The 12,893-nt window shown below is 42.0% G+C and overlaps 1 protein-coding gene across 4 annotated transcripts in view; it reads left to right on the top strand.

Annotated features, from left to right (window-relative positions):
* Window positions 1-756: 756 nt before the first annotated feature.
* The window catches only part of pcdh7b (protocadherin 7b), a 106,793-nt gene continuing 94,656 nt past the window's right edge, over window positions 757-12,893 (top strand). For all 4 annotated transcript variants that reach the window (XM_041986478.1, XM_041986477.1, XM_041986480.1 and 1 more), the window contains exon 1: window positions 757-3,922. In XM_041986478.1, coding sequence (XP_041842412.1) covers window positions 848-3,922 — 3,075 coding nt within the window. In that variant the 5' untranslated portion in view covers window positions 757-847. The remainder of the gene's footprint in view (window positions 3,923-12,893) is intronic.

Raw genomic sequence — 12,893 nt, 5'->3', positions numbered from 1 at the left:
GAGTGAGGAATTCAACCGTCATTTCCTAAAAAAAAGAAAACGTCGGATGTACTCTTCACTTTTTGTTTTCTTCTATTCTTTCCTTTGAATGCAACCCTGATTTTTTTTTCTTTTTTTTTAAAGGTTGTGGAGTTTGTTCGTAAAAGGAAAGAGAGAGGGACTGAGAAAGAGAGAGAAAGCTGTGATATTCTGCTTGTTGCAAGTGACTTGAAGGAGGAGAGCAGAATAAGAAACCGGACAGGTAATCTGCTGCATATCCTCGAGATTAGAGAGTTGACGAGCTCCGCGCGGTCCACACTCACCGTGGGATGAGTTTGGAAACTGCGCGGGCATTTAAATGATTCTCTCACATCCGTGGACATAGCATCGGACAGAGGATTAGTGCAGCCTCACCTTCAAAAATAAGGAAATCCCACAATCTGTAAGAAAAATGGAAAGACGTGGACTGAATTTACTTTTCTTGGTGATGATCGGACTATAACGTTTTGGCTTTGACGCGCGTGACATTCAAACATTTGAGGCACCGTCCGAAGCGCACGGAACCCGTCTGGCGTGTAGCCCTTTTTTTCTGTTTTTGATAAATACACAAAGGTGAGAGAAACTAAGATCCAGCTCCGAAGGAGGGCAAACGGAGGAGAAAGGAAAGCCCCGTGCACTTGCTGCTTTTCACTGCAGCAGAAGCGAGAGGAAGTCGTCCGGAGGATGAAGTCTCACGCATCCCGAAGCAGAGAGCGTTGCTCTTAATGAAAACAACATTTTCTCTCTATATATTCAGACTTTCCATTTGTGATTAAAATTTTTACACTTTTTTTTATAATAACGTGGACATTTTCCCCAAGGGTGAACAATGAGGACTACTGGTGCAGTGGACTGTTTGTACTATTGCATGCTCATCCTGCAGCTTGTGCATCAGCCCGCTGCCAAGCAAGTGCTCCGGTACCGCTTAGCTGAGGAAGGACCCGCCGATGTCAGAGTAGGCAACGTAGCCGGCGACTTGGGCATAGTAGCTGGGTCCGGTGAGGTGACTTTCACTCTTGAATCTGGCTCAGATTTTTTCAAAATAGACAACATAACAGGTGAGCTCACCACCAATGAAAGGCGAATAGACCGCGAGAAATTACAGCAGTGCCAAATGATCTTTGACGAAAATGAGTGTTTTATAGATTTTGAAGTGTCCGTGATTGGACCAGCACAGAGCTGGGTCGACCTCTTTGAAGGAAAAGTCATCATATTAGATATAAATGACAACACCCCGTCTTTCCCTTCACCTGTCCTGACTCTGTCTGTGGAGGAAAACAGACCCATAGGAACTCTTTATCTACTGCCCACAGCCACAGACAGAGATTTTGGCAGGAATGGAATAGAAAGATACGAGCTTATTCAGGACAATGGGGAGAACTCAAGGCGCTTGGGGTCTTCTGGGGATCCATACTCTGGGAAGAGGAGATTTGAGGAAGGAGCAAGCAGGAGCAGTGTCTTTGAACTGCAAGTTGCTGACACTACTGATGGAGAGAAGCAGCCTCAACTCATCATTAAAGGAGCCCTTGATAGAGAACAGAGAGACTCCTATGAGCTCACGTTGCGCGTTAGGGATGGTGGAGATCCCCCTCGCTCTTCTCAGGCCATTTTGAGGGTAATGATCACTGACGTGAATGACAACAGCCCTCGATTTGAGAAGAGTGTGTATGAAGCCGACCTAGCAGAAAACAGCCCCCCTGGTGCACCCATACTACAGCTTAAAGCGGCTGATGCAGACGTGGGGGTTAATGGTCAAATCGAGTATGTGTTTGGGGCAGCCACAGAATCAGTAAGGAGGCTGCTGAGGTTGGATGAGAGCACAGGGTGGCTGAGTGTGTTGCACCGCATTGACCGTGAAGAAGTGAGCCAACTGAGATTCACAGTAATGGCCCGTGACCGAGGCCAGCCACCCAAAATGGACAAGGCCACAGTGGTGTTAAACATCAAGGATGAAAATGATAATGTCCCTTCTATTGAAATCCGAAAAATTGGACGCATTTTTCTAAAAGATGGGGTGGCTAACGTGGCTGAGGATGTGGTGGTGGACACACCCATTGCCTTAGTTCAGGTATCAGACCGTGATCAGGGGGAAAATGGCATAGTTACCTGCACAGTGGTAGGAGATGTGCCTTTTCAGCTCAAACCAGCCAGTGAGATGGAGGGTGAGCAGAATAAAAAGAAGTATTTCCTGCACACGTCTGCACCACTGGACTATGAAGCCACACAGGAATACAATGTGGTCATAGTGGCTGTGGACTCCGGAAGCCCTAGCCTGGCAAGTAATAACTCTCTTATCGTCAAAGTGGGCGACACTAATGACAACCCTCCTATCTTCAGTCAGAATGTAGTAGAGGTGTCGTTCCCTGAAAACAATGCCCCTGGCGAGAGGGTGACAACAGTAGCAGCAATTGATGCAGATAGTGGGAAGAATGCTGAAATAGCTTATTCCCTAGACTCATCAGTAAATGGGATTTTCTCTATTGATGCAGACAGTGGAGATATCCGAATAAACACCATCCTGGATAGAGAGCAAACAGAGCGCTACGAATTCAAAGTGATCGCTAAAGATAAGGGTATAAACACACTTCAGGGTTCTGCAACTGTGGTTGTCCTTGTGGCCGACAAGAATGACAATGAGCCAAAGTTCATGCAGGATGTGTTCACTTTCTATGTAAAAGAAAACCTTGATCCAAACAGCCCAGTTGGCATGGTTACAGTGATTGATGCAGATAAAGGCCAAAATGCAGAGATGGGTCTTTTTATTGAGGAAGAGGAAGACATCTTTTCCATTGAGAATGAAACTGGGACTATTTTCTCCACCTTGTCCTTTGATCGAGAGCAGAAAACTACATACACATTCCGCGTTAAAGCTGTGGATGGTGGTGACCCTCCCCGATCCGCCACAGCCACAGTTTCACTCTTCGTCATGGATGAAAATGACAATGCTCCAACAGTCACTTTTCCAATAAACAGCTCTTACACCCTTCTTCCTCCCTCCAGTAATATCAGAACAGTAGTCAGAACAGTCGTGGCCACTGATACAGACACTGGCATCAACGCGGACCTCAACTACAGCATTATTGGGGGCAACCCCTTCAAGCTGTTTGAGATTGATGGAGGCACTGGGGTCATTTCACTGATGGCGAAGCTTGAGCAGAAACATTACGGCCTCCACAGACTGGTAGTCCAGGTGAATGATAGTGGGCAACCTTCGCAGAGCACCACCACACTTGTTCATGTGTATGTTAATGAGACACTTTCCAATTCTACAGTAGTAGATGCCCAGGTGGCTAAGAGTCTGAGCACATCTCTTAACACTAACATTGCTGGTGACCCCAACTATGATCTAAGCAAACAACGCTTAAGCATAGTAATTGGAGTAGTTTCAGGCATCATGACTGTCATTCTCATCATTCTTGTTGTTGTCATGGCCCGTTATTGCCGTCCAAAGAATAAGAATGGCTATGAGGCTGGGAAGAAAGATCATGAAGACTTCTTCACACCACAGCAACATGACAAATCCAAGAAGCCCAAGAAAGACAAGAAGAAACAGAAGTCCAAACAGCCTCTCTACAGTAGTATTGTCACCGTAGAGGCTTCCAAACCCAATGGGCAGCGCTATGATGGCGTCAACGAGAAGCTGTCGGACAGTCCTGGCATGGGCCGCTACCGTTCAGTCAACGGTGGGCCAGGGAGCCCAGACCTGGCACGGCACTACAAGTCCAGTTCACCGCTACCCACTGTTCAGCTTCACCCACAGTCACCAACAGCTGGGAAAAAGCACCAGGCAGTTCAGGACCTTCCCCCTGCCAATACCTTTGTTGGTACCGGAGATAACATTTCTCTCGGATCTGACCACTGCTCTGAGTACAGCACTCAAACCATCAACAAGTACAACAAACAGGTAAGAAGACACATATCAATGTTCCTTTGTTTCCCTCCACCACTCTTAAATGTCTTCTGCTTCATCCTCTTAGTGTTCTCTCCACCATAATGCTTTCTGACAGTGGTAGTCTCAGTAGTCTTGTTGCCTTTATGGTGCTAATGTGTGTCAAGTTAGCGGTATTGATCTGTTTTGGTTTGGAGTGCCATTCACATGTAATATTGAAAGGAAAGAGAGAGGTTTAGATAAGCTTGGGTAGAGAAACTTTCACCACCGTGGCTAACTTTTTTACTTTCATTTCAACATGTGTTGAAGTTGCCTTTTTCTGTCAGGGGTGTCACAGCTTCTAACCTTGGCAAATGTGTGTCAGTGTTGCAGACAGCTCACACAAGGATTTAGTTTTCAGTTATTTTATCCCAAAGGGGAGCGTGGCAGGAGCTTGCAGCCCCCCCCCCCTTAGTTATGTCAAGCCATGACCTGCCCTCTGTCTGTGACAAGGCTGCCTTTTCTTCTTGTGAAAGGGGGAGGAAAAGGACAAAAGAAAAAAAAATGAGAGAAAAAAAATCTACTTTGATGTAGCTTTGCAATCCTTGCAGGTCAGTTTTAAATTATCTGCTTGAGCAGGAACTCCAGGCAAGGAGGTCATATTACCATGCTTTTTTGCTTTAAGGTGTGCATGAATTCACTGACCCGACAGTAAAAGTGGGCATTTATGTATCACCTCCCTTACTGTGCCTGAGAGTCGTGCACAAGCTTATCTTTTTGCCGGTATACAAGAGTCTGCCACCTGCTTCTCCTCCACCCTCTAGCTTGTATTACATCCATTCTTTGGGAAAAAATTTCTTCCATTTCTCCTTGAGTAATAGCTTCTTTTTTTTAGTGTTTGCACACTTAGAAGTTACGGTTTGATTTGATATTTAAATTGCAGGAATTGTAAGCTTGTATGGATACGGTCTTAATATAAAATTCTGTCAGTTTTTGCCCTGTAAGGTGAAGTTAAAACTTGATGAAACAAGCTGATTTTTGTTTTGCAGGAAAAAGAACAATATCCGTGTACATTAAAGTATAATGAATTATTGATCTTTCTTTTGCTTGGCTTCAGCACCACTCTTAGAATTCAAGAGTGCAACTTACTCACTTGCCCTTTTTTTGTCATTCTATTTTCCTTTTGTTTCCTTTAGATAATGTAACTCTGTTCACGTATTTATATTAGATGCTCAATGCAGACTTTCATCTTAAAACTCCCTTTCAACATGTATAAAACCTCCCATCATCGCCTGTGCTGCCGTTCTCTCTTTTCTCTCCTTCTTCTACCCGATTGTACCCCTTACAATGACACTCTACACCTTGCTTTTTTTCTGGCTGTAGTATCTTTTTTAATCTCCACTCTCATCTCTTCATAACCCCTCTCCCCTCCCTCTTGCTATTTCTCCTCTCGAATCATTTCATTCCCCTTTTACGGCTCTCCCTTCTCTTCCTTTTCTCTGTCTGTTACAGCCTCTAATATGGTGTATTCACTGAACTGCTTCCCAGAGTGTGAGGAGTGCTGTTGCTTTCCGATGTCTCCTGCATAATTGAAAGGGCACTCTATTTGCTGCTGCGGCAGCAGCATGTATTGTGTGTCACTATGCTCCGCTTATATAATTATTTATTTACTCTCTACATTAATGCTGCGGGAACCTTCATGGATGTGCATTTGTTAAGAGTACGGTGTCTTGGAAAGAAAGTCAATCCGCAATGCACAAAGACGTCTTTTTGTATAGCGGTTTGAATTTACATGGACTGCAATAGAATGGCAAAGAAATCATGTAATGATCTACTAGGCAATATCATCCATGTTTACTATGTGGTGAAGCTGAGGTAGCATTTATTACACAATAGCCAGTGGGTATTCAAACTGCATTTTATACCTCACAGGTCAGTAAATGCCGACTTTTGAGACATTCCACCAGGATGAATAGGGTGAAATTTAATAACTGCACAAGAGAGCTAATTGAAGAGAAGGTGTTTGCTCATGTGCTCCAATTATGGCAATAAACACTCACCTCTTTATTAGATTAAGTATTGAAGTGGTCATGCTCTTGATTTTAAGGACATTACAGCTAAAAATATTCCGTTGTCTGGTAAGGGCCACTTCAACTAAAGACATAAAACACTCAAGGACACAGTTTGTGAAAAATGTGACAAAAAGAAAATCATGTATCTAAAGAACAAAGATAACACTCGAATTATACAGTGATATTATATATATATATATATATATATATGAAACAACTAAATATTTTCCAGTGTGTGTGTGTGTGTGTGTGTGTGTGTGTGTGTGGTGGGGGGGAGAGACAGAGACAGGCAAAAGAAAGACGGCCCTGTTAGTGGTTTAGAGAATGGCCCCTACTGTTTCACAGGGGACTTGAGGTTGGCTGGAAAGATGGAGAGGACAGAGAGGGAGACATGGAATGGGGCTGAACATTGGCTGTAATCTCTGTGGTATCAGATTCTCCCTCCTCGCCCACCCGATCTTACAATAACGCCGCAGACAACCTGCTCGACAGGTAACCAGGCAACTGGTGAAGTTTTCACCAGGCAACTGGTGAAGTTTGTCGGTGAAATGAACTTTTCTTTGTAGCCAGTTAGACATTTAAACAGCCATGAAGCTTTGCTAAGTATAAAGGAAAAGGCAGCAGCTGCTGAAGGTGTGAGTAAGACAGCCTTTTCATTTGATCTTATCCTGTGATTACTGCCTGTGTTATGAGTTATACATTCCCTGATTTTACTATGTGCACACAACAGTATGATTGATCTTCTACTCCTCACATGCCAGTCTACAGTTGATGCATCTAAAGGCTGATGAGAAGTGTTTTCTCTTAACAGAGCACTTAACTTTATTACTTTTGGCAGAAGCCTCTGTTCTGACTAGTGCCAGAAAATAATGCAGTTGAAACGTAATGTGGGGAGGAATGAAATCACTTAGCCATCGAATTAGCACAAGCCATCAGCCTTTGTTTTATCATTGTACTTCAAAGTACCACTTGTGCCCAGGTGGATCACTTTTAATCAGTGGTGAGCCACAGCAGCTTGTATTCTGTGCTCTTGCAGCGTAGCCCCTCAGGGCAGACGGAAGGCCTGGTCCACACACTTAAACCAGGTTATCTTGCCTCCAGGCTGATGCAGCAAGCATAACTGGACGTTGCCCTTAACGCAGCTCAGAGTGCTCATTTCCCCCGTGCTCCGGCCAACTGTTCCTACAGTGCCAATATCGTTGCTCTCCTGCATGAGCTGAATACGACTGTGAAGTGTCTGATTTGCATAGGGCAACTCCTCACCTCACCACACTCATACAGGACAAACAATATCACCATGCAAATGGAGGTCACAGGGGTGCTGTTTGTTGCTAAAACATAGGATGTGATTGCCCTTGAGGTTCCAGGCAGATCAGGAAACCAATATGGAAATGAAGCACTTTGCCTATGGCCTCATTTGTTTCAACCAAAGAAATGTAGCTGCATAAACACCTAATAAAAACCGCAGCTGACGCTGCTAAAAGTCGCCTTGGTGACCCTCCTTTTTTCTAAACAGATGCTATTTATGTCTAAATTTGCAAAACACAAATGAACAAATATAAACTACCCTAATGGCTTTGAGATGGTTTTTACTTTAGGAAAAAAAAAAAATCAGGAGCAAGTCAGACATTTAGCTCAATAACCTAGTAACTGGGAGCTTTTGCCAATGTATTATTAGAGCAGGAAAAGGGAGCAACCCTAAAAATAAAAAACAAACAAAAAACTACATAAGCAATTATCTGGTCGTAATAAGGAAAATCAAATACTTTGCAAAAACTTAATTGACATTTAAAATGAGAAAGAAATAAAAAGAATGATATGCAAATCATGCATTTAGTAAGAAATGAGATGATGTGCAGTGAGCTGGATTGTTTATTGCTACATTATTATTAGTGCTTGTCCTTGGTATTGCTGACTGTGGCTAACATTATCAAAATTGTTTTGGATCTATTACGGCTTAATTCAATCTTTGGCTGCTCGGGCTTTTGTTGTTTATGTTCCAAAAGGGAAATGGAAGGAGTAAGAGAGCACAGTAATACTCATGAAACGGTAATACTCATGAAATTGCAGCGGGCAGCATTTTCTGGTATAATTTTGTTTGGTGATTTGAATGCATTTTCTCCAAGGCAATTACTAATCTTAGGATTAGACGTACCTGATATGCAGGCAGAAACGGTGGAGAGCGAGAGGGAAAGCCACAGAGATTGCCAAAACTAGATGCTATAGTGTCTGCAATATTACTCTGCATAATATTTTAATACTGAAGGTTTTTTTTCCATCCATTTTTTTTACCTGAAGGGGAAAGGAAAAAAAATATTGCTTCGTTGCTTTTTCTGTCATCTTACTGTCTTCTTTTTTTAACTTCCTCCTTGCCAAATACAAATGCAAGCCAGCACAGCTGTCTGCACATAAAAATAAATACTCATGATTGAAGAATATGAGGAAACTTCAACAGTCTTCATGATAAGAAAGGCGAAAGGCAGAGAGATAAGGTGGGGGGAGGTTGAGGATAGAAAAAGACAAGAATTTTAAGCGGCATGCCACCTTGATTGCTCTCCACGCTGCTGATTGTAAGTGGCAGTGTTGAGGATGCCACCTTCTTCTTGCTGCTTCTTTCAATTTGATGTCATCGAAAATGGAATTTCACTTCATACTCTGCAGCGATCACATTAGATATGGTTCACCAGGACAAGGCCGATTCATATTTGCAGATTTGCCTTTCTGTAGCACTATCAGTCACCCCTCACTCGCCATATTACAGCCTTGTTTTTCATTGCAGTTGTTAGGAGAAGTTTGTACAGTAAATTGACTTTTACAAGGCTCCCAAGGTTTATGATATGCTATGCCAGGCTTGTTGTTTTCTCCGTAGCTGTCCTCTTGTATCGACTCTAGGAGCCAGAACCAACTAAATGAGAACATCACTTAGCTCTGCTGCTGCACAACCCTGGGGAATAGTTCTCTGTCGAGGAGCTGGATCGCAACACGGATCAAACGTAAGGCTTGTTATTTGTGGGGCTAATAGGCAAAACAATAGTGTTGCATTTACTGTGACATTGTAGCTCATCAAAATTGCAATAGTGTCTGCCAAAGATAGGCACATAGTAATGTTATTTATTTTTCTTTTCTTTTTTTTTTGCATTGTTTTGCAATTGAGGTCATGGGCCATTTGTTCCTTTGATGTTGAGTTCAACAGTTGGCAGGTGCAAATGATTTTTTTTTCTCTTTTTTATGTGCATAGTCTCCATTTAGAATAAATTTAAGCATAGAATTTTGTGCAAGCGTCCACCTCTTGCTTACTCACACGTGCAGGTACCGTAGAGAAGAATCAGATGAATCACTGCCTGTCAGCGTTGCTCACACGGGTCTCAAGTGTCAAGGGAGCTGCCAGCAGGGTCCGTGGCCCCCTGTCAAGGGGTGGCGATTTAAACCCCATCCGGCATCAGCCGTGTTGTCATATGTGGCCTTCGTGGAGATAAGAATACAAACCATGAAAGCCAGAAATGCCTATCCATAATTCCTCCCTAAATGCCACCAACTGTTAAGCTTCTTAGTGCAAAGTGAACTTGTTTATTAAGCTAAAAAGATGAAGAAAAAGAAATTGTAAGTGACATTTTGCATCCTTGAGAGGCAGAGGAAAGATGGTGAACTTGGAAAGATGATGTGTAGACACAATGGTGTTGACAGGGGAAAAGTTAACAAGTTCAGCAGAGTAATTGGAGCATACTTAATATGTACAACCTTCACCCGGAGTTCAGGTTCACATTGATTTCTTTTAAGGCTCTGACAGACAAGCCCCTGTTCTATCCATCCTCGAACATTCTTCACCTTTTCACATTTTGACTGTGCTCATATATATTGAGAAACTGCTAAAAGATGGACTGAAATCCCCTGAGTGAATAAGACGTAGTAAGAACTGTCTACAATTTAAAAATATAAATATCAGAAGGGTTTGTGACTCATTTACCTCTCCTTCATCCAAATAATTTTGCTTCCTGCTAACAGGCTGCAGTAACTCATATTTGCTAAGCAGAAGAGGATAATGGATATGACTCGACTCAGGAAGGAGAGGAATAGGACAGCTTGACTGCTTCTATTAGCCCTGTTTTGGTGCGGTTCCTACCATGTGGCCCCCAAATGAGATTATATGTGTATGAAACAGGAGGTAGAGCACTCACCGACTATCCATCAAAGCCTGGGGGGACGTGTGTGAAAGTTTGTGCATGTGTTCTCAGCGGGTGCGCTCACTGTGTTAGTGCGTGTGCACATGTGGAAGGTGTGTGATGAAGTGTGTGGGTGTACAGTATAAGTTTGTGTGTGTGTGTGTGTGTTTGCGTATCCTGTGAGGGCTGCAGAAGAGAGCAAACGGGGCCTCCGCAGTTCAGTCTCTCCATCATCCTGCACGCCAGGCACACGAGTAGCGACATGCCTAAGAGAGTTTCAATATCCTGTGTGTGTGTGTGTGTGTTTGTGTGCCCGTACTGCTGTGTTTACCCGAGGAATGCAGTTCATTATATTTGTATTTGTTTCTGCTTATTACATATATTCTCCACACACATGCAAATGGAAGCAGATGAAGCCCGAAGGCTGAAGCAATGCTTTATTGTCACCTGTTAAAACAACACAATAACTTAAGAACTCTGAGTGGATAATGTGGCTTTTTTTGATTTGGATTTCAGTTTTTGAATGTTTTTGTATTGACTAAGCTATTGGACACCACTGTGACACTCGCATATCACCCGTATAATACTGTGCAAAAGAGAAGAGATATTCATTAGCAAAGCACTGGCAGGGGCAGCAGAAGCCCCTGTATCAATGAGGCCTTACCTGGCAGAGAGCAGGCTATTAGCCAGGTCTGATAAATCTTGTCAGAAGCTGGAAGAATCTGCCTGCCTGCGAAAGAATGAAGGTCACAGGGCAGTTGGAGTTACGACGGGCCTCGCAAGGTAGCTGCTATCAAATCAACTGAAATATGAAGTCCAGCTGGCCTTTTTTGAAAATGCTAATTTTTCAATTTGCCTCTCTCCTGGTATATATCTCCTTCTGCTCACTCTTTTAGTACGCTGCACACACCAGTGCTGCATGAAATTACATATTATCAATTTATTGAATTTTATTTCCACCATTTGTGGATCTTAGATCTCCTCCAATTTTATTTAGTGATGATAAACATTTTGTTATCTTGTCAACAGGTTTTTTAATGTCCACCACAGTAAGTTACTTGTTTATACATATATATATATATATATATATATATATTTATTTATATATAATGCTACCATTCGTGGCTACAGCACATTTTCTTGCCTCTTGTCTCTTTAAATCCACCTTCTTGAGATGCCCAGTCTGCTCTGAATTTGTCACCAGTCAATTCTAAATATTGTCGTGTGAGGTGGCTGCTGATTCTTTGGTTGAGATATACAAAACTAACTGTTGTTTAGGATTTGTGCAAAATGTATCACAGACAGATCTAGAGGAGTAAAGAAGAAAAAAACTAATGTAAAGAATAGGTGGAGTTGGACTTTATTATCCTCATTATGCACACAAAGATGTATAACACACTAGTTTGTGAAAGTGAATTTTGGTTGAATAAATAACTTTTCTTTTTTAAATGCTGTTCTTTTTCAGTAGCTAAAATTCAGGTATATTGTGCTAAGGGCACGGGTGCAAAACATGATGAGCTGCTGCATTTGGTGTGACCTCCCAGCCATCTAAGCTGCATTGGGATATTCTAATATTGTTCTTGTTTTTGATTATAATTGAAGCCATACATCCATAATAACAGTAAATAGTACAAATACGTTGTTATTTCTATTGTTATATCTGTGTCGATTCTACTCAGTGAAAGAATGAAACGGATTTTGAGACCAAACAAAAGTTTGGACACTGAGCATAAAATCGGTAGGGGAGCTTGTATTATGCTGCCAGAGTAAACAGTACTGTATATAGTCTGGCATAGGGCCTCAAATGTTGCATTTTCCCCTAGGACAGCCCTGTTGGAAATGGCAATATAAAGTGCCGTTGACTATAATGCTGGCTTTAGACAGACAAATTCTTCTGTGGATTGAGGAGCTCCAGACATTTAATATGGTTTCATGTATTGATTTGCAGCACCTTGCCCTATAGCCTGTTTATTATCTAGCTTTGGTTTCACCTTTTGCTCTTTTTCTCACACAATCTCTGCAGATGGAGTCCTAGTTATTTCTATTCCCCTGTTAAGAGCAACAGTGGTCTTTGTATACACTATAAATAGTCCATTAAAGTGCTCTAAGTAAAGAACTGGCCCACAGATTTGATTCAGGAATGAACGGGTGAACTCAGGTGCTTGAATAATAACATGTTTAGAGCTGTGACTTTTCCTTGGTTTGCTGGAGTTATGGAGGAGGACAAACAGGGCTTTGTAATCAAGACTAAAAGACTGGTCTTTGACATGCTTCATTTAGTCTGAGTTGCTCCAATGCAACACTTGGGACACAATAGCCAATTGTAAATTACAGAGTGGATTCAGTGGTGAGAAGTGCCTTGAGGGGGAGTCGGGCCACAGGGGTAGGGAAATAGGGAATGCTGTTACATTTGTTGCTGTTTGGTTCAAACTTGATGAGGTCTGGGATTGGGGGAGAGGCAAGGACATCAATCAAATTGACATGTCTGGGGGTGGTAAAATGATTTGAATAATGGTAAACAAAACCGCTTAAACATGACCAGGTTTTCCATATATATATATATATATATATATATATATATATATATATATATATATATATATATATATATATATATATTATATAGTTTAACTCAACTTTATTTCAAAGCAAGCCTTTGTTGAATAAGCTTCACTTAATGTTAGATTAATCACTTTTAATCTGCCTGTAATGATATATTAATAACAGTCTTCAGCAGAAGGTTGCAAACTGCTGGGAACATAAGTGCATAAGGAA

The sequence above is a fragment of the Melanotaenia boesemani genome, chromosome 5 (assembly GCF_017639745.1).
Source record: "Melanotaenia boesemani isolate fMelBoe1 chromosome 5, fMelBoe1.pri, whole genome shotgun sequence".
NCBI lineage: Eukaryota > Metazoa > Chordata > Actinopteri > Atheriniformes > Melanotaeniidae > Melanotaenia > Melanotaenia boesemani.
The sequence above is the reverse complement of the archived record's forward strand: the minus strand, read 5'-3'. Positions and strand labels throughout refer to the sequence as shown.